At 43.0% G+C, this 21,610-nt stretch overlaps 1 protein-coding gene across 2 annotated transcripts; it reads right to left on the bottom strand.

Annotated features, from left to right (window-relative positions):
• Window positions 1-793: 793 nt before the first annotated feature.
• Window positions 794-17,075, bottom strand: LOC147313770 (stonustoxin subunit beta-like). 2 transcript variants are annotated; one of them, XM_086264774.1, is made up of 6 exons: window positions 16,949-17,075; window positions 14,495-16,286; window positions 7,390-7,563; window positions 3,802-3,975; window positions 1,571-1,617; window positions 794-1,416 (listed from the first exon to the last, which is right to left on the bottom strand). In XM_086264774.1, the coding sequence occupies exons 1-6, from the start codon at window positions 17,025-17,027 to the stop codon at window positions 875-877; spliced, it is 2,808 nt and encodes a 935-aa protein (XP_086120900.1). In that variant the 5' UTR covers window positions 17,028-17,075; the 3' UTR covers window positions 794-874. The 2 variants fall into 2 exon arrangements, with proteins under 2 accessions (XP_086120900.1, XP_086120901.1); XM_086264775.1 differs by lacking the exons at window positions 7,390-7,563; window positions 14,495-16,286; window positions 16,949-17,075 and adding an exon at window positions 5,438-5,463 and having other exon boundaries at window positions 3,802-3,984.
• Window positions 17,076-21,610: the final 4,535 nt, after the last annotated feature.

The following is a 21,610-nucleotide window of genomic DNA, read 5'->3' as shown; positions in this document are numbered from 1 at the left end:
CTCTGTATAGCAATATAAACATCTTGTGGAATATGAAATAGGACCCAAAATGCAGACTGCTTAAGTGGAGGATGAGCTTTATTTACAACCGGATAAGAACAACAAAAGGGGTGGCGAGAAACAGAACGGTAATAACTCTAAACTGGGAAAACTAAACTAAACACGAAACCAGAACACTAACGAGGGTACCTTGCAGGGAGAATGACCAGGAAGCTGGAGGAAATAAACACAGAATGGCGGCGAGGAAAATAACGCAGACGAACCAGCAACTACCATGACAGAAGACACAACTTAAATACACCCAGAGAACACAGGGAGATTACACGCAGGTGGGGAACACAGCTGGGAGTGATTATCGTGACGAGACTAGGGAGGCAAACTGAAAACACTCACATAAGACGCAGACCTTCACAATAAAACAGGAAACACATACACGCAATGACATAACACACCAACTTAACACAGACTGGGGGACACAGAACATAGGAACATGAACAGAAGAATACAAACACCCAAGGTAACCAAAACCACAGAATACTAATAGACTAAACATAAACACGGAGTCACAGACTCCGGACCATGACACATCTGTAGACTTAACTTATTTGTACATAATCTGTTCAGAACTATTCCGACCTTTTCTACACTTACCTGTATATAATCTACTCTTATTGCACTTCTAATCAAAAATAAAGTTTGCATCTAATCAGAAGTGCAAGAGCACTTACTGCTCTTGCACTTCTGATTAGATGCAAACTTTATTTCGTTACCCTGTATTTATACATGTGTAATGACAATAAAGTTGAATCTGAATCCTAATCTGTTCAACCTGTTTCTCTAACAGGAGGACACTCTTTAGACTAAATGATTAAACTCAGCACAGACTCACGGTGGAACCAGAATAAACTCTGAATCCAGGATAAAGAGGTTCAGTGAATGTGGTGTTGAAGGTGTGGAGGTGGATCAGAGTGTCAGAGGAGACTCTGTAGAAGGACAGAGTTCCAGCAGGACAGTCCACATAAACTGCTGCTCTGTTAGAGACGGAGGAGGAGGAGGAGGATGTGGAGGAGGAGATGGATGTTTTTATGTTATTGTGACAGACACAATAAGGACCATCATCAGAGCAGAATAAACTCCAGGAGTGGTCATTCTTTCCAAACACACAGTTATTATTGACTCCTTTCCTTCTGATTCTTCTGTAACTCACTGTTATACGAACCTCTCCTCTCCACTCGACCTCCCAGTAACAGCGACCAGTCAGACCATCACTACACAGCAGCTGTAGACGATAACCAAATCTGTCTGGATGTTCAGGATATGGCTGAACCTCCTTCACACGTGTCACCTTCCTGTTGTTGTCAGACAGTTGGAGGTTTTTGTGTACTGTGTTTGTGTCGATTGTGAGTTGACAGGAATCTGATGGAGAGAACAAACACAATCCAGCTGCAGTTATTGATCCATCATCTGTTCATTGATTGACACTTTGATGATGACTCCTGACATCAGAATGATGAAGATGGTTGAATGTGTGCTGCTTTGTTTTCATGAATCACATTAAAAACACACTTACACTTCCTCAGACCTGGTCTCAACCATCGGACTCCAGCAGGCTCCACCCTGAAAGGAGGAGGGGGGTCAGAGCAGCACAGTCAGCATGCACACATGGACATTACAGAGTGGCTCCACCATTCTGTAAGCATGTAAGTTGATCTTAAGAAGAACATTTCAAGTGGAGAGAATATTTTATGATCACCAGGATCCTTCCATCTGAGTCATTACTTTTAAAGAGGTGCTGCTATACGAGGGAATATTCCATAGATTATTTATTAGAAACATGTATTAGAAAAGAAATGTGTGATTTCCTTGCACAGCTTTGCCGTCCACCTGGGCCTTACACAGAGTTTCTGTCTGATTTCTCAGACTTTTTATCTCATTTAGTGCTCAGCTCAGATAAAATCATTATTGTGGGTGATTTTAACATCCATGTAGATGCTAAAAATGACAGCCTCAACATGGCATTTAATCTGTTATTAGACTCAATTGGTTTCTCTCAAAATGTAAAAGAACCCACCCACCACTTTAATCACACTCTAGATCTTGTTTTAACATATGGCATAGAAACTGAACATTTAACAGCGTTTCCTGAAAACCCTCTCCCGTCTGATCATTTCCTGATAACATTTACATTTACAATAATTGATTACACAGCGGTGGAGAGTAGACTTTATCAAAGTAGATGTCTTTCTGAAAGCGCTGTAACTAAGTTTAAGAATATAATCCACCCACTGTTATCATCTTCAATGCCCTGTACCAACACAGAGCAGAGCAGCTATCTGAACGCTACCCCAACAGAGGTCGATTATCTTGTTAATAATTTTACCTCGTCACTACGTACGACTCTGGATACTGTAGCTCCAGAGTGCCATTAGTGTGGTTACAGCTAGTGAGCTGAGTGTTTGCAGCTAGTGAGCTGCACTCTTTTTGACATACTTTGTACTTTATTGACTAACGCTTGAGTTTTGCTTGTTTCTTTAAACGGTAATAGCGGCTTGTCCATCTCTTTTAGTTAGTATTAATAGAAACTTTAATAAAACTCTTTAATTTAACCCTTTTGCCTCCTTGACTCCTTTTTCTGACCCGGACACTTTTTGTTACTTCCCCCTCACCGCCTAGACCCCTCAGGGGAACGTAACAAGTGGGGAACTCTGGAAAACTAAGGTCTCTAATCAGAAGTACCTGACTCCGTGGTATAATTCTCAAACACGTAGCCTAAAGCAGATAACTCGTAAGCTGGAGAGGAAATGGCGTGTCACAAATTTAGAGGATCATCATTTAACCAAATCACAGATGTAACATTATCTACAGCTACTTTTAGTACCATTGATATTCATTTAGACTCTTTTTCTCCAATTGATCTTTCTGAGTTAACTTCAATAATTACTTCCTCCAAACCATCAACGTGTCTTTTAGACCCCATTCCTACAAAACTGCTCAAAGAAGTCCTGCCATTAATTAATTCTTCGATCTTAAATATGATCAACCTATCTCTAATAATCAGCTATGTACCACAGGCCTTCAAGCTGGCTGTAGTTAAACCTTTACTCAAAAAGCATCTCTAGACCCAGCAGTCTTAGCTAATTATAGGCCAATCTCCAACCTTCCTTTCATATCAAACATCCTTGAAAGAGTAGTTGTCAAACAGCTAACAGATCATCTGCAGAGGCTTATTTGAAGAGTTTCAGTCAGGTTTCAGAGCTCATCACAGCACAGAAACAGCTTTAGTGAAGGTTACAAATGATCTTCTTATGGCCTCTGACAGTGGACTCATCTCTGTGCTTGTCCTGCTAGACCTCAGTTCGATACTGTCGACCATAATATCCTATTAGAGCGATTAGAACATGCTGTAGGTATTACAGGTACTGCGCTGCAGTGGTTTGTATCATATCTATCTAATAGACTCCAGTTTGTGCATGTAAATGGAGAGTCCTCTTCACACACTGAGGTTAATTATGGAGTTCCTTCAACGCACATATTAAACAAATATGTAAGACTGCGTTCTTCCATTTGTGCAACATCTCTAAAATTACACTGCACTAGACCCTTATGCATTTTACCCTTTGTCACACTTTCTTGTGATTATTTAAGACTACCCATTCATGTTAACTGCTTTTTATAAAAGACATTTGGCTCCACTGATCCCTCCCCTTCAACTGGTTGTCCTTCCTGAACCTGGTTCTGCCAAAGGTTTCATCCTGTCTGTATCATTGTATGGTCTGTACCTCACAATACAAATATCCATACCTGAGAGTGTCCAGTCTCCATTGTGAATCCTTCAGACCAGCCGACAGCAGCTGTGTTCCAGAAATGCCTGGATGATTGTAGCTCAGGTCTAACACTCTCAAATGGGAGGGGTTGGAGTTGAGAGCTGAGACCAGAGAGGTACAGCCTTCTTCTGTTATCATACAACCAGGGACACTGCAGGAAGTGAATAAATAAATACATTCTAATGTATTTTATTTTATTTTACATTAGAGTTTTCCAGGTACTCCAGGTATAAAATATATGCATATGGAAGTAAATAAAGAATGGGTCCTAAGAACTCATTCTTTTTAGGGAAACATTAAATTGATGGCGAACAGATCAAAACACTGACAGAATCCATGGATGGCAGGCTTTTGAGTGTCCTTGCAAAGAAAGGTGGCTATATTGGTCACTGATTTGTTTTTGTTTTGTTTTTGAATGTCAGATATGTATATTTGTGAATGTGGAGATGTTATATTGGTTTCACTGGTAAAAATAAATAATTGAAATGGGTATATATTTGTTTTTTGTTAAGTTGCCTAATAATTATGCACAGTAATAGTCACCTGCACATACAGATATCCCCCTAAAATAGCTAAAACTAAAAACAAACTAAAAACTACTTCCAAAAACATTCAGCTTTGATATTAATGAGTTTTTTGGGTTCATTGAGAACATGGTTGTTGTTCAATAATAAAATTATTCCTCAAAAATACAACTTGCCTAATAATTCTGCACTCCCTGTATAGACACAGACAAACAGGCACACACAGATACGAACATCCATTCCCACCCCCATGCACACATATGCAAATACTCAGCACTCACCCAATGTGGAGACAGACATAAGTAGACACTGTACACACAATCACATTCCCCAGACGTACTCTATACTCCCGGTCTAGGTACCTGTGTGTTCTAAGGTAGCCCTGTCCCCCAGGGCATGAATGGCTCCCCTGCACCCTGGTGACACACCTGCACCCCAAGGCCCTGCATGTGTGGGTGATTGTGGTGGAGCGGGAAGAGGGAGGCAGCTGGGGATGGGGAGGGAAGGAAAGTAGGGGCAAGTGGCCCCTCCCTGGGGCATTCATGTCATTTGATGTTTGAGCTGATAAATAGTAGATCTGAAATTTCTAGATTATTGCTTATTCTACATGTAGCCAAGAGTAATCTAATAATGTATGTTTTAGCCATCCTGAGATAAATTGAAGTGTTGTGTAAATAGTGATGTGTAACTAGTGTTGAAAGTTAGGCAGATCTAATCCTTTTATTCTTGGTCTTTTGTAGTGTTTTTAAGCTGTATCGCCCCCCCCCCCCTTTTTTTTGTGCCCTTTATCACCCTCTTCCCCGCTGTTTTTCTTTCCCTCCCACTCTTTTTTCTCCATTTCCTTTCCAATAGTCATGTCTGTTCCATATGTAGCAACTGAAAAATAAAATTAAATACATAAACAATAAAAACAAAGGTCAATCAAATGGACCAACATGGCAAGGCCGGGATGGTCCACTTGGTATAGTAAACCTGTTGGGTATCTTTCTTGACCTTCAGACAATAATTCTGATGGCAAAAGAACCAAACGGGACCCAAGCTTGAAGGATAGACAGTCCGCAGGGGTGAGAGGGTTTTGTTTATATATATTTGAGAAGGAGAATCCATCTGTCCATTGTCCACCACTTACCCAGGTTCGGTTCATGGGAGCAGCAGAGAAGTCCAGACTCTACCCATCTCTTCTAGCTCAGTAATAATAATAATTATTAATAATATAGTTATCTTGATTCATCATGTTTTGTTAACCTTTTGTATCAGCAAAAAAAGTCTTATTTTATATCACTTTTTTCTTACATCATCATATACAGTGGGGCAAAAAAGTATTTAGTCAGCCACCGATTGTGCAAGTTCCCCCACTTAAAATGATGACAGAGGTCAGTAATTTGCACCAGAGGTACACTTCAACTGTGAGAGACAGAATGTGAAAAAAAAAATCCATGAATCCACATGGTAGGATTTGTAAAGAATTTATTCGTAAATTAGGGTGGAAAATAAGTATTTGGTCACCTCAAACAAGGAAAATCTCTGGCTCTCACAGACCTGTAACATCTTCTGTAAGAAGCTTTTCTGTCCCCCACTCGTTACCTGTATGAATGGCACCTGTTTGAACTCATCATCTGTATAAAAGACACCTGTCCACAGCCTCAAACAGTCAGACTCCAAACTCCGCCATGGCCAAGACCAAAGAGCTTTCGAAGGACACCAGGAAAAGTATTGTAGACCTGCACCAGACTGGGAAGAGTGAATCTACAATAGGCAAGCAGCTTGGTGTGAAAAAATCAACTGTGGGAGCAATCATCAGAAAATGGAAGACATACAAGACCACTGATAATCTCCCTCGATCTGGGGCTCCACGCAAGATCTCATCCCGTGGGGTCAAAATGATCATGAGAACGGTGAGCAAAGATCCCAGAACCACACGGGGGGACCTGGTGAATGACCTGCAGAGAGCTGGGACCAAAGTAACAAAGGTCACCATCAGTAACACACTACAACGGCAGGGAATCAAATCCCGCAGTGCCAGACGTGTTCCGCTGCTGAAGCCAGTGCATGTCCAGGCCCGTCTGAAGTTTGCCAGAGAGCACATGGATGATACAGCAGAGGATTGGGAGAATGTCATGTGGTCAGATGAAACCAAAGTAGAACTTTTTGGTATAAACTCAACTCGTCGTGTTTGGAGGAAGAAGAATACTGAGTTGCATCCCAAGAACACCATACCTACTGTGAAGCATGGGGGTGGAAACATCATGCTATGGGGCTGTTTTTCTGCCAAGGGGACAGGACGACTGATCCGTGTTAAGGACAGAATGAATGGGGCCATGTATCGTGAGATTTTGAGCCAAAACCTCCTTCCATCAGTGAGAACTTTGAAGATGAAACGAGGCTGGGTCTTCCAACATGACAATGATCCAAAACACACCGCCACACGGCAACAAAGGAGTGGCTCCGTAAGAAGCATTTGAAAGTCCTGGAGTGGCCTAGCCAGTCTCCAGACCTCAACCCCATAGAAAATCTGTGGCGGGAGTTGAAAGTCCATGTTGCTCGGCGACAGCCCCAAAACATCACTGCTCTCGAGAAGATCTGCATGGAGGAATGGGCCAAAATACCAGCTACTGTGTGTGCAAACCTGGTAAAGACCTATAGTAAATGTTTGACCTCTGTTATTGCCAACAAAGGTTATGTTACAAAGTATTGAGTTGTATTTTTGTTATTGACCAAATACTTATTTTCCACCCTGATTTACGAATAAATTCTTTACAAATCCTACCATGTGGATTCATGGATTTTTTTTTCACATTCTGTCTCTCACAGTTGAAGTGTACCTCTGGTGCAAATTACTGACCTCTGTCATCATTTTAAGTGGGGGAACTTGCACAATCGGTGGCTGACTAAATACTTTTTTGCCCCACTGTATGTCCTCAGATCTTTATTGTGAGAATTGATCATTTATATCAAATCAAAGACCATTTGTCACATTTTAAAGGTACATGTAAAAGCTGTCAGCTTATATAATTCTGAATCATCAGTCAAAAAATCCTAACCTGAGAATTTCCAACATACACTGTGGAGTCTGCAGTCCAGCAGAAAGAAGCTTCATGCCTGAATCCTGCAGGTCATTGTTGCTCAGGTCCAGCTCTCTCAGACTACAGGAGTGGGAGCTGAGAACCATGGACAGAGCTTCACAGCTTCTCTCAGAGAGGTTACACCTGTTCAGGCTAAAGAAACAATGACATTTTTCATCAAACAAAAATAATTTTAATGTTGAATCTAGATTTCAAGATGAATATCTCAGTTTGCACCACAGTTCAGATTTTAATTAATTAATTTAAAAAAAAATAATTAACTGAGATTTTGCCCTGGGACAAATAAAACACTTTAAGTTAAATTTCCTAACAGAAAACTAAATTAGACCTCTATTAAGTCTAAAGGGAAACCAGTGAATAGCTACTAGATTTACTTATACTAGTACAGAGTGACACCAATGACTGTAGAAAACATGGACGACGCTACAGCACCTCCTCACATTAAGCCAAAATATCGCGCTTGCCGAGGCTGCCATCTTGCATTTTTGGAGCCAGAGTCTGCGCGGTAGTGACTTCAGGTGGAGCGACTGTGTAACGCTCCCGCCCACACACCCCCTGGGCGTGACCGCAAACACGCCCAGTTTATTTGCTGATGGGTTTACCGCGACTGACGACTCGTTCAATTGAGGTAACTACAACCATGTCACTATTATGAAAAAGACACACAGCTTATCATCTTATAGTTCTAAAAGATCTAAAATCACTCTGTTGTTAAGTTGTTTGCTAAATTAGCCGCTAGCACACGCAATGTGTTGGGGGCTTGTTGCTAGTGATGCTACACACCTATTACTCTAATAGTCTGTATTATTGAATGATTCAGCACCAGAGATGGGCAGTAACGCATTATAAGTAACCCGTTACAAGTAACGATTACTGTTACTTTCGCCTAAGCACGCTGCGTTACTGTGTTACTAAAACTGTTATTTTTTTGTGAGAGTGTCTCATGACAATGACGTAAGCGAGTGCAACGTTCGTGGCAACAGCTGCGTGCAGATCACAAATGGATAATATATCGAGTGCGGGAGAGTGTATGACCGTGCAGCATTTAAAGCGTGGAGGTGCTGACCTTACTTTGAGTTTGATTCTGTAAAAAGTAAAAAAAAACATTAGCGTCTGCTGCTCACTGTGTGGGAAGAAAACTTCTTTTTACAGCAAAAAAACCCCTAAAGGTCCGAGCAAGCACCAAATACGCTGCCACAGGAATGTGAAATTCACAGAGAAACTGCCATATCCTTCCACTGACCACTGCAGCACACCTGCACCAGGGTAAACCTCCGCCTGCCCCACTCCTGCTATACAGGTGAAAATAGAGCAACAGGACCGCTGAGTCTTTGATTTTATTAATTTTCTGCTGTGTTTTACGTGCATCGATTTGAAAGAGTGAGTGTAAACACAAAAAACGATTTTATTTTATATGGTGGAATGTGCAGAAAATAGGTTTAAATGTTAAACAAATTTTTTCCAGTCAGAGAATGTTGCATATAATTTAATGTTTGCTTGATGCATAAAGTTAAAAGATTAAAACTAATATTGTTTATTGTCATTTATGCTTAGAAATATTTACTCATATATGCTTAGAAGTATATAATCATTTGTAGATTGAAAGAATGTCTCATCCTAGGAGTTCTGTAACATATCTGTGTAGCATGAAGAGGGGGGTGCGTTCACTCCTCTACAGAGTGTTCTGGCATAGATCACACACCTCCTTGGAGAGGTCGTATCTTCTCTTGCTGATATATGGTATAGCAAACACACGTATATCTGTTTGAGTGTAAGAGCCTTTTGTTTAGATGGACCCTCTAGACTCCTGGCACCAGCTTTGGGGAGTCTTCACAGGGTCACATCTTGACCCCACACACACACAAACTTACACAACGCACAGGCAAGGTACTCTTGGTATGTATGTAGACCTCTTATGTTAATGAAACTATGTATATTCATGTGAGCTCAATAAAAGAACAATGTTATGGGGGAGCGGACGAGAGCTACTGGGGTCAAGCGAAGGAACGGCGCTTGTCGTGGTTCTCTCCCTCATACATGAGTAACACAAAGAATTTTGCCTACTTGTGTCTTGCTTTTTCTGTGTAGTTAATTGTCCTTAACGTTCCAGCGAATAGGTTTATGCTTCAAACCTATCAAGTAGTTTTAAAAAGACTTTTTCATTTGATTACATTTTATATGATGGATTATGCAGAAAAATTAGAATTGGGCTGAAAGATCTATTGCTTTATTACCTATTTAGGGGATAAATCATGTTTTAAAAAGTAACTAAGTAACTAATTACTTTTGAAAATAAGTAATCAGTAAAGTAACGGGATTACTTTTTTGGGGAAGTAATCAGTAATTAGTTATTGATTACCTTTTTCAAGTAACTTGACCAACACTGTTCAGCACTCCTTAGGTTTTGTTATCCATTTTTAGACAGCGATGAGATCAGCTGCACACTCCACGCCCAGAGTTACTGTTAATATAAAAAAATGTAACGTTGTCCTTTAAGATTTTAACATTTAAGATTGAGTGTAATAGATCTAAAACTGTTTAAATGTTCAGAGCCCTCTGAACCCTTCCTGGTAACATGGAAACATGGAAACTTTAAAAACAGCAGCAGAACGTTTCAGTAGTTTAGTCTAATTTGTTTTTTTCATTTAATAATAGAGTCCATATTATATCAACAGCTACATTCACCCTGGGGAGAAACTAGTGAGGGATACCATGAAGACTAAGCTGGGTTTCCTGGGTCCAGAGGTTTGGAGAAACTTCTTCCCTTTCTTTCATCACAGCTGTCCTGTTCCAGAAGTTCTGTTGACCCACTGAGAGAGGCATCATTTAAGAAACACCAGGAAGACTGAAGCTCATCGCATTGATCAAGCAGGACTCATGATCTTCACCAGCAGCTCCCTCACAGGGAAATCTTCCGCACTCCTCCCAGGAGATGGATAAACCCAGCATTTCATGAACACTGTGATGGAGACCTTTGCTTTGTGTAATGTTATAAATACTCGGATACTCCCCAGAGGCTCCGGACTTTTACATAGAGATATTATACTCAGTCCTGTAGAAAGTTATATATTTAAAAATATATGATCCTCTCTAGTTACTCTGGTATAAATAACTTTGAATTACTTTATGGTAAATAACACACTATCGGCAAAAAACTGTGAAAGAATTCCAGATCACAAGGTTGTAGTTTGAATACAAGTGACAACCTTTGACCTTCATCAGGTTTTATTTAATTGTGTCAGAAAAATGTGCTCTTCATGCAGCTGAGTACATCAAGTGTTTAAAACGGAAGCTGTGCAGGTTTGAGATCAGCAGCTTTGTAAAACACCAAACTGAGGTCCTGTTAATGCTGATATATAGTGACACAGTTACATGGGTGATTAATCCTTTTCTTTTTTTATCTTTAACTTTATCAATAAAGCTGCAGCTTTCGCTACAGCACATGTGGTACTTTAACCTTTGCACTGTTTTCATCAGTTCATTTTGCAGTTAACATGTGAACATGTTGGATGATCTGGTGCTGAGGTCTGAATCTGAGGGCAGCTCCTGTAATCACAAAGACAACAGAACCATCACAAACTGAATTATAAAGTTTATCTCTCAAATCTGAAATAAAGCTGATCCTTCTGTCCTCACACACTCAGGATCTGAAGCTCTTCTCTTACATTTTCAGTTCTACAGTTTAATCCATAAATACTGATTAATGAGGAGTGACTGAAGTAAAAGCTTTTTTTTTAAATTTGGTATTTATTGTCTTTACAGATGTGGCAAGAGACTGAAAACTGTTGTTTGCACATATTTAATAATCAGCTCTGCACAGGAGCTGAAGCAGAGTGCAGCCTGTCACTTTTACAGTATAATACTTGTAATAAAAGTACAGTAACGGTAATTAATGACTGAGCAGCCCGGGGCGTTTCTCTTGATTTTTTTTATCCAGGATAAATTCATTCACCTGCAAGGATTAGATAAACGAATTTTACAAAACAAGTTTCCCCGACATCCGAGTGCTCATGTTAGCTAGCTAGGTCTCAGGACCGAGCTAAGGACGGTAATTATGGATTAGCTTACAAACACGTTTAACTTACCAAAAAGGTGCAGTGGGGCCTCGAGTCCTTCTGTCGGGTAGTCCAGTTTACTGAAGAACACCTCAGGCTGTCAGGTTAAAACAGTCGTTCGTGTTTTTGTAACAAAAACTCTGGCCCTTCTCTCAGAGCCTACACTCTATCTGCTATTCCTGAACAGAGATACGCAAGTTTCTCCGTGACTGCAGCTGCCAGTTAAAACTGTTATGATGAAGTTACACGCCAATTTAACATCACCGCGATAGAATCAAACTTATGGGAAAGGAGACCCCTTGGACACAAATCAGCGTGATAAGAACTATTGATAACAAAAGAAAGAATCTTTGGAAAAAATGTATCTGAAAAAATGTATCTGATGAGAATTAATTTACTTTTGTCTGTCCCCAATCCCATCCGCTAACATGGAGTAGGCGGAGTTTATGACCTTTACTGCAGCCCTGCAGCCATACACCAAGGGGCAATAGAGACATTTTAGCTTCATTTTGGGGGAGCTGTCGCGTCATCCATGTTTTCTACAGTCACAGGCATTCAGTTCTGCTGGTCACTTTCATAATTCTAATATCTATAGAGTTATCTAGGACAGGGGCAACTGAGTCCAGCCCCTCTCCAGGAGACTGGTTCCAGAGCCCAAGCCATGCGTTGAGATGAGCCCAACTATATCTAGCCGGTACCTCTCAACCCCATGCCTAACTCAGGCTCCTTCCCCACCAGAGAGGTGATATTCCATGTTCCAATTGCCAGCTTTGGTAACTGATGATTGATCCACCAGGGCCTCTGCTCCAGCCCGCCACCCGGCACACAATGCACCCAACCCCTACGGCACCTGCGGGTGGTGGGCAGCAGGTTCCTTGCACAGCCCAAAAAAGGGACCTTTTTTGGGCTGTGCAGGGCCAGGCCCCATGGACTAAGGCCCGCCCACCTGATGCTTGGCAGGGTGAACTGTTCTCTTGGTGTTCTACTCATAGGGGTCTTCTGAATCGCTCTTTGTTCCTCACCTACCTACAACCAATTTGCCATGGGAGACCCTACCAGGGGCAGAAGCCCCCGGACAAAATAGCCCCTGGGATCCCTGGGACACACAAACTCCTCCACCACCATAAGGTAGTGATTCGCAGAGGGGATCTACGTCCCTACCCTCACCTGTGGTCACGAGCTGTGGGTAGTGACTGAAAGAATGAGAGTGCAGATAGAAGCGGCAGAAATGAACTTCCTCTGAAGGGTGGCTGACCTTACCGTTAGAGATAGCGTGAGAGGTTCAGCCAACCGGGAGGGGCTCAGAGTAGAGCCACTGCTCCTCCACATGGAAAGGAGCCAGTTGTGGTGGTTCGTGTATCTGACAAAGATATCTCCCGATAAGTTGTTGGGCAACCCAGGACACATTGGGTAACGCCGTGGTGTTCCCCCGGACAAGCTGGAAGAGGTGGCTGGGGAGAGGGAGGAATGGTTTTTTTTGCTTAGGGTGCTGCCCCCGTGATCTATTAAAGAGATGAATTTGATGCCAAATCAGGTGGAAAACTTCTGTAGTCAGGAAATATTTAGGTTAATTTGATTGGTTATACTATAGGATTTGTAGTTATAGTAGTTGGCCAGTAGGAATGTTTGGCCCTGCTCTGCAGCAGCTTCTGACTAAAGCTTCTTACCCACTCCGCGGGTGGAAGCGGCTGGTGCCCGGCAGATGCCTACACAAGTGCCTGTTCCCCGGAAGAGGGCTGCTGAGGTCGGAGCACGTGAGGGACCTGCTCAGCAGGTTCCAAAGGTCAGAGCACACAAGAGCCCTTCCCAGCCGGGATGGGGTGCGCGAGGACCCTGCCAAGCCTGAGGTTGGCGTGCTGTCTAGACCAGGCTTCCTTCCACCTGGGGCTCTGTGTGGTCTTGCGTAACGGCTGCCTGCCAAGCCGCCTGGGAGCCTCGGATCATGCCGTGACTGCTGTGCCACCTCCACTTGCCACACAGGCATCCTCTGGTCCACACGGTGGCCACCAGATCAGCTTCATCATCGCTGTGGGACAAATGGCAGACCGAGCGGCATCCGCAATCACGCCTTGCTGGCTTAAAACGGATTGAACTGGGTCCATACTGTTGTTATTGGTGTGTGTTTGTGTAACCACGGTAACTTTTGACCCCACTTCCGCCAGTCCCTTTATTGTGGCGGGAATGAACCCTGTATAAGTTCCGGGTCAATCAGCTGCATGTCCCTGCTCCTCTGGCTGCTGTTGTCCCTGTGGTTGGCGTACTTGTCAGATATCGACAAATTTTACACTACAGACCAGTTGACAGCGTGCAATAACCCGGCCAATTCATTCACCTTTACACTACCTCACAATCGACTCAACGGTCAGGTTTCTTTTTTCTCCCGCGATCAGCCCTGATCAGCGCGAGATGGCGAGCCACCCGACCACCGCTACGTTGCGGTAGGAATTATGAACCTATGGACTGAATCAAACTGTTGACACATGACCTATCACAGGTCCATGGAACTAAAATAAATCACATACTGGACTACACCTCATCCCACCTCCTTTTGGAACCCAATAAGCTGTCTTGTATTGTCAACATTATTTTGTTTGTGATATATATGCATTTTTTTTTTGTACATCTGTCTATATATTCCTCATAACAAACATAATACATATATTTTGAGCTCGACTTTGATTTCCTGTGTTTTATTCACACCCTCAGGCTCCATAGTCGAAACTTATTCTGATAGCTCATTGTCTATGAGGCTGCAGTCAGGCGCCCTGGTCCTTTAACCGTGTTACATTTGGCTGGGGGCTGGAAAGCTGCAGCCGTGAAAGTATAAGGTACAACAACTGGTAATAAAGGTGTGAAGAATGTGATCAAGCTCATCATTCGTATCCCACAATACCTCAAATAAATTATAAGCTAAAACATGTTATCAGCAGCAGCTATGGACCATCAATTTAAAACAAAACTCAATGACTGTATTTTAAAAATAAAATGAGAAGTATGTCCTTGCTTACAGAGCTTTGTTGGAGGCTTTGACCACTGGCAGCAACCTCAGAAGAGCCTCCTCTGAAGCAGAGTATTTCTTCAGGTCAAACACATCCAGATCTTTTTCTGATGATAGTAAGATGAAGACCAGAGCTGACCACTGAGTAGGAGACAGTTTATCTGTGGAGAGACTTCCTGATCTCAGGGACTGTTGGATCTCCTCCACTAGAGAACGATCATTCAGTTCATTCAGACAGTGGATCAGATTGATACTTTTCTCTGCAGACAGATTCTCACTGAGCTTCTCCTTGATGTACTGGACTGTTTCCTGATTGGTCTGTGAGCTACTTCCTGTCTGCGTCAGCAGACCTCGTAAGACAGTCTGACTGGTCTGCAGTGAAAGACCCAGGAGGAAGCGGAGGAACAAGTCCAGGTGTCCATTTGGACTCTGTAAGGCCTTGTTCGCAGCAGTCTGGTGGAGAGATTGAAGTTTTGGTGTGTTAAATAATTTAAACCACCAGGAGGTTGTTTCTTCCAGCAGATTGAGTCCAGAGTTGATGAAGGTCAGATGGACATGAAGAGCAGCCAGAAACTCCTGAACACTCAGATGGATGAAGCAGAACACCTTGTCCTGGTACAGTCCTCTCTCCTCTTTAAATATCTGTGTGAACACTCCTGAGTACACTGAGGCTGCTCTGATATTGATGCCACACTCTGTCAGGTCTGATTCATAGAAGATCAGGTTTCCTTTCTGCAGCTGATCAAAAGCCAGTTTTCCCAGAGACTCAATCATCTTTCTGCTCTCTGGACTCCAGTGTGGGTCTGTCTCAGCTCCTCCATCATACTTGACCCTCTTCACTTTGGCCTGAACCACCAGGAAGTGGATGTACATCTCAGTCAGGGTCTTGGGCAGCTGTCCTCCCTCTCTGGTTTCCAGCACATCCTCCAGAACTGTAGCAGTGATCCAGCAGAAGACTGGGATGTGACACATGATGTGGAGGCTTCGTGATGTCTTGATGTGGGAGATGATCCTGCTGGCCTGCTCCTCATCTCTGAATCTCTTCCTGAAGTACTCTTCCTTCTGTGGGTCAGTGAACCCTTTGACCTCTGTCACCATGCCAACACAGACAGGAGGGATCTGATTGGCTGCTGCAGGTCGTGTGGTTATCCAGAGGCGAGCAGAGGGAAGCAGTTTCCCCCTGATGAGGTTTATCAGCAGCACATCCACTGAGGTGGACTTTCTAGGGTCAGTTAGGATTGTAGTTTTGTGGAAGTCCAGAGGAAGTCGACACTCATCCAGACCATCAAAGATGAACACAACCTGGAAGTCTTCAAAGCTGCAGATTCCTGCTTCTTTGGTTTCAGTAAAGAAGTGATGAACAAGTTGCACCAAGCTGAACTTTTCCTCTTTCAGCACATTCAGCTCTCTGAAAGTGAATGGAAATATGAACTGGATGTCCTGGTTGGCTTTGTCTTCAGCCCAGTCCAGGCTGTATTTCTGTGTTAAGACTGTTTTCCCAATGCCAGCCACTCCCTTTGTCAGCACAGTTCTGATTGGTTCATCTCTTCCAGGTGAGGCTTTAAAGATGTCTTCTTGTCTGATGGTTGTTTCTGGTCTGTCTGGTTTCCTGGATGCTGTTTCAATCTGTCTGACCTCATGTTCATCATTGACCTCTGCAGTCCCTCCCTCTGTGATGTAGAGCTCTGTGTAGATCTGATTCAGAAGGGTTGGGTTTCCTGCTTTAGCAATCCCCTCAAACACACACTGGAACTTCTTCTTTAGTTTTGATTTGAAGTTAATCTGACACTTCTGAAGAGCCTCTAAATGAATAAAAGAAGAGAGGTTTAATGTTTTAATGTTTCTGTCAATGGCCAGAAACATTAAAAGCATTACTACCTGACCCGAAGGTCCCGAAGCTTCAGTAGTTGCAAATACATTACAAATTTGTTTAATATGTGCGTTGAAGGACATATCTTGGTCAAAAATGACTCCAAGGTTCCTCACAGCGTTACTGGAGGCCAAGGTAATGCCATCCAGAGTACGCATCTGGTTAGATACCATATTTCTAAGATTTTCAGGGCCGAGTACAATAACCTCAGTTTGATCTGAATTAAGAAGCAGAAAGTTAGCGGCCATCCAGGTCTTTATGTCTTTAAGACATTCCTGCAGTTTAACTCATTGGTGTGTGTTATCTGGCTTCATGGACAGATAGAGCTGGGTGTCATCTGCATAGCAGTGTAAATGTATGCTATGTCTTCTAATGATACTGCCTAAGGGAAGCATGTATAATGTAAACAGAATTGGTCCTAGCACTGAACCCTGTGGAACTCCATAATTAACCTCAGTGTGTGAAGAGGACTCTCCATTTACATGCACAAACTGGAGTCTATTAAATAGATATGATACAAACCACTGCAGCATGCTCTTATCCCTCTAATAGAAGATTATTGATTGATTATTGAGAAGATGCCATCAACCTCACCGTGCTTAGCTGATGGACCGGAGCATAAACCCAGCTGAGAGGAGAGAGTTGGATCTCTGGTCTGAAGATGTCTGATCATTATGCCGCTGGCTTTGTCTCCTTTCTTCTTCACTGCGTCAATGATACAGCGTGCCTTATCTGCTGTAACCCGGTTCTTCTCCATAATGCTCTCTTTCTCCAAATCATTAAACACACCTTCTGCAACCAGGGCCTCGAGGAGCTGTATGAGGATTTCTTTTGACACCCTCGACACAAACTCTGTCCGCATTTTCCCAAGCTTCTCCTCTACAGGAAGGAGACATAAACATGCATCACACTCAGAAATCTGCACACATTGAATATGAGCCACTGATCACTCACTCTTCAATATGAGTGAACTCTGGTAACATTTCTTAACTCCCCACATGTCCTAAATTTGTTTCCCTGTGATTTATTTACTGCTTCCTGACCAGTTGCTCAAAACTTCGTAGCAACTTTAGAGTCAAGCATTTTCTGGTTAAAGTGAACAACTGTGAGGGGCCGAATAAGAAAAGACTGATTATTTTTAGACCTTAGACCTTTTATCATCATTGTGCGGTTTCTTGCACAGGGAAGTCAAAGGAGCTTGCAAAGAAAAGCGTCTGGACTTCTTTAAGTTGCTTGAAGACGTTTCACCTCTCATCCGAGAAGCTTCTTCAGTTCTAAGGTCAAATGGTGGAGAGTCCCAGATATAAACCTAGTGGGAGTTTCCCCCCACAGAGGGACAAAAGGACCCCCTGATGATCCTCTAATCGCCTGAGCCAAGGTGTGAAACTGGGTGTGGGTCCCAATCAGCAGGGGTTTCGGGTGTGTTCATTGTGAAACCTGGCCCCACCTTATCATGCGAATTCCTGAGGTCAGCTGGCCCAGGATGTGAGTGGGCGTTAAGGCGTCTGGGAAGGATCTCAAAACTGGATTATAGATGGCAGAGAGTTGGTGTCGTAAACCCCGCCTCTGTTCAAAGATGGTCGCTCACAGTGGACATAGATGGCTTCTTTCACTCCTCTTTCAAACCATCTGTCCTCTCTGTCCAAAATGTGAACATTGGCATCCTCGAAAGAGTGTCCTTTATCCTTAAGATGCAGATGGACTGCTGAGTCTTGTCCTGTGGAGGTGGCTCTTCTGTGTTCTTCTGTTCTTCTTCTGTGCCACCATCTTTGACCGTAGAACTGAAGAAGCTTCTCGGATGAGAGGTGAAAGGTCTTCAAGCAACTTAAAGAAGTCCAGATGCTTTTCTTTGCAAGCTCCTTTGACTACGATGACCTAGATGACTGAGAACCTTCACAGACATCTTGCACAGGGAAATTAGGTAGCTGGAACACAAAGCGCTTTTCTAGTCCCTAAGGACCCCAAAGCGCTTCACACTACATTCAGTCATTCACCCATTCACACACTGGTGATGGCAGCTACATTGTAGCCACAGCTGCCCTGGGGCGCACTGACAGAGGCGAGGCTGCCGGACACTGGCGCCACCGGGCCCTCTGACCACCACCAGTAGGCAAACATGGGGTTAGTATCTTGCCCAAGGATATTTGGCATCTATACATATATGTGAGTAAACTATATACATGGTGTATGTGTAGAAACATTGAAACAGAAACTTTGTGGGGCTGTATACAAGGGCAGTTATATAATATAATAAATAAATAAGGGTGGAGGGGCTATGGTCATTTAGGGTGGGGATGGTAATTCCACTGAGACCAAAATATTGTATATGGGATGGCAGCAAAATAGTTGATCAATAGCAAAATATAGAAGAAAAACACACAGTTTAAATTCTGACAACGTCTCAAGAGTAAAGAGCTTTCTGTGAAAGGCTGGATTTTAGGTTGTAGTTATATTAATGGAGCAGATTCAAACTCACAATGAGCAGCTACCTGAACGCTACTCCAACAGAGATCAGTTATCTTGTTAATAATTTTGCCTCCTCACTATGTACAACTCTGGATACTGTAGCTCCTGTGAAAACGAAGGCCTCTAATCAGAAGTACCTGACTCCGTGGTATAATTCTCAAACACGTAGCCTAAAGCAGATGACTCGTAAGCTGGAGAGGAAACGGCGTGTCACAAATTTAGAGGATCATCATTTAGCCTGGAGAAATAGTTTGCTGCTTTATAAGAAAGCCCTCCGCAAAGCCAGAACATCTTACTATTCATCACTGATTGAAGAAAATAAGAACAACCCTAGGTTTCTCTTCAGCACTGTAGCCAGGCTGACAAACAGTCAGAGCTCTTTTGAGCCAACCATCCCTTTAACGTTAACTAGTAATGACTTCATGAACTTCTTCACAAATAAAATTTTAACCTTTAGAGAAAAATTCAAAATCATCTCACAGATGTAACATTATCTACACATACTTTCAGTACCATTGATATTCATTTATGTCATGATTCGGCTGTGTGGCAGGCAGGAAGTGGACCCAAAAGCAAGCTCACAGAGGCAGGAATGAACTCAAAACACAGCTTTTATTGCTGGAGGGAAACGGCGAAACAAACTGATAAGAAACTACACTGGGAAGCAACACACTAGCACACAGAGAAACACACGGCCATGAATGAGGGAGAATGCGACACCGAACAGAGGGAGACGCAGACATAAATAAACAGAGGTTTAACGAGAGACGTGGGAGCACACGGGGAACACAGCAGACACAGATAATCGTAACGAGACAGGGCAGGAGTGAACACAACATGACGCATACTGACGAGAGACTGTCAAAGTAAAACAGGAAGTACACAGAGGTTCAGACAGGAGGAGAGAGAGAGAGAGCACAGACATAACGGGCTGGGTAAAACATTGAATGAAACACAAGGAGGGGAGACGAGGGCTCACAGATACATAGGGCACACAGGGGGTAAAAGGCACAAGGGGAAATCAAATAAGGAACAACTGAACAGAGCAACCCAGGAACCATGGCCTAAATGAAGAACAAAATACAAGAATACATGAAAACTAAGAATGCTGGGCCAACATGGCCTAGGATCATGACATTTAGATGCTTTTTCTCCAATTGATCTTTCTGAGTTAACTTCAGTAATTACTTCCTCCAAACCATCAACGTGTCTTTTAGTGTCATGGCAAAAGGGATGAGCCGTGTGAGAAAAATAAAGGAGGATCCATGTTTAGAAGGGTTAAAGAAATCTGAGCTGGCAGCAAATACTTCATGAACGTGCACACTGTCCGTTGTTCAGCTGCCGTTTGTCTCTGAACTGAAGCTTCGGACATGCACACCTACAGTGGGGAAAAAAAGTATTTAGTCAGCCACCGATTGTGCAAGTTCCCCCACTTAAAATGATGACAGAGCTCAGTAATTTGCACCAGAGGTACACTTCAACTGTGAGAGACAGAATGTGAAAAAAAATCCATGAATCCACATGGTAGGATTTGTAAAGAATTTATTCGTAAATTAGGGTGGAAAATAAGTATTTGGTCACCTCAAACAAGGAAAATCTCTGGCTCTCACAGACCTGTAACGTCTTCTGTAAGAAGCTTTTCTGTCCCCCACTCGTTACCTGTATGAATGGCACCTGTTTGAACTCATCATCTGTATAAAAGACACCTGTCCACAGCCTCAAACAGTCAGACTCCAAACTCCGCCATGGCCAAGACCAAAGAGCTTTCGAAGGACACCAGGAAAAGTATTGTAGACCTGCACCAGACTGGGAAGAGTGAATCTACAATAGGCAAGCAGCTTGGTGTGAAAAAATCAACTGTGGGAGCAATCATCAGAAAATGGAAGACATACAAGACCACTGATAATCTCCCTCGATCTGGGGCTCCACGCAAGATCTCATCCCGTGGGGTCAAAATGATCATGAGAACGGTGAGCAAAGATCCCAGAACCACACGGGGGGACCTGGTGAATGACCTGCAGAGAGCTGGGACCAAAGTAACAAAGGTCACCATCAGTAACACACTACAACGGCAGGGAATCAAATCCCGCAGTGCCAGACGTGTTCCGCTGCTGAAGCCAGTGCATGTCCAGGCCCGTCTGAAGTTTGCCAGAGAGCACATGGATGATACAGCAGAGGATTGGGAGAATGTCATGTGGTCAGATGAAACCAAAGTAGAACTTTTTGGTATAAACTCAACTCGTCGTGTTTGGAGGAAGAAGAATACTGAGTTGCATCCCAAGAACACCATACCTACTGTGAAGCATGGGGGTGGAAACATCATGCTATGGGGCTGTTTTTCTGCCAAGGGGACAGGACGACTGATCCGTGTTAAGGACAGAATGAATGGGGCCATGTATCGTGAGATTTTGAGCCAAAACCTCCTTCCATCAGTGAGAACTTTGAAGATGAAACGAGGCTGGGTCTTCCAACATGACAATGATCCAAAACACACCGCCACACGGCAACAAAGGAGTGGCTCCGTAAGAAGCATTTGAAAGTCCTGGAGTGGCCTAGCCAGTCTCCAGACCTCAACCCCATAGAAAATCTGTGGCGGGAGTTGAAAGTCCGTGTTGCTCAGCGACAGCCCCAAAACATCACTGCTCTCGAGAAGATCTGCATGGAGGAATGGGCCAAAATACCAGCTACTGTGTGTGCAAACCTGGTAAAGACCTATAGTAAACGTTTGACCTCTGTTATTGCCAACAAAGGTTATGTTACAAAGTATTGAGTTGTATTTTTGTTATTGAC

Source organism: Aulonocara sp. 'chitande type north' Nkhata Bay, linkage group LG15 (genome assembly GCF_057382095.1).
Source record: "Aulonocara sp. 'chitande type north' Nkhata Bay isolate Kocher_YH1m ecotype deep benthic linkage group LG15, A_spYH_male_GT1.1, whole genome shotgun sequence".
Classification (NCBI taxonomy): Eukaryota; Metazoa; Chordata; class Actinopteri; order Cichliformes; family Cichlidae; genus Aulonocara; species Aulonocara sp. 'chitande type north' Nkhata Bay.
Note: the sequence above shows the minus strand (reverse complement) of the source record. Positions and strands in the feature narration are given on the sequence as shown.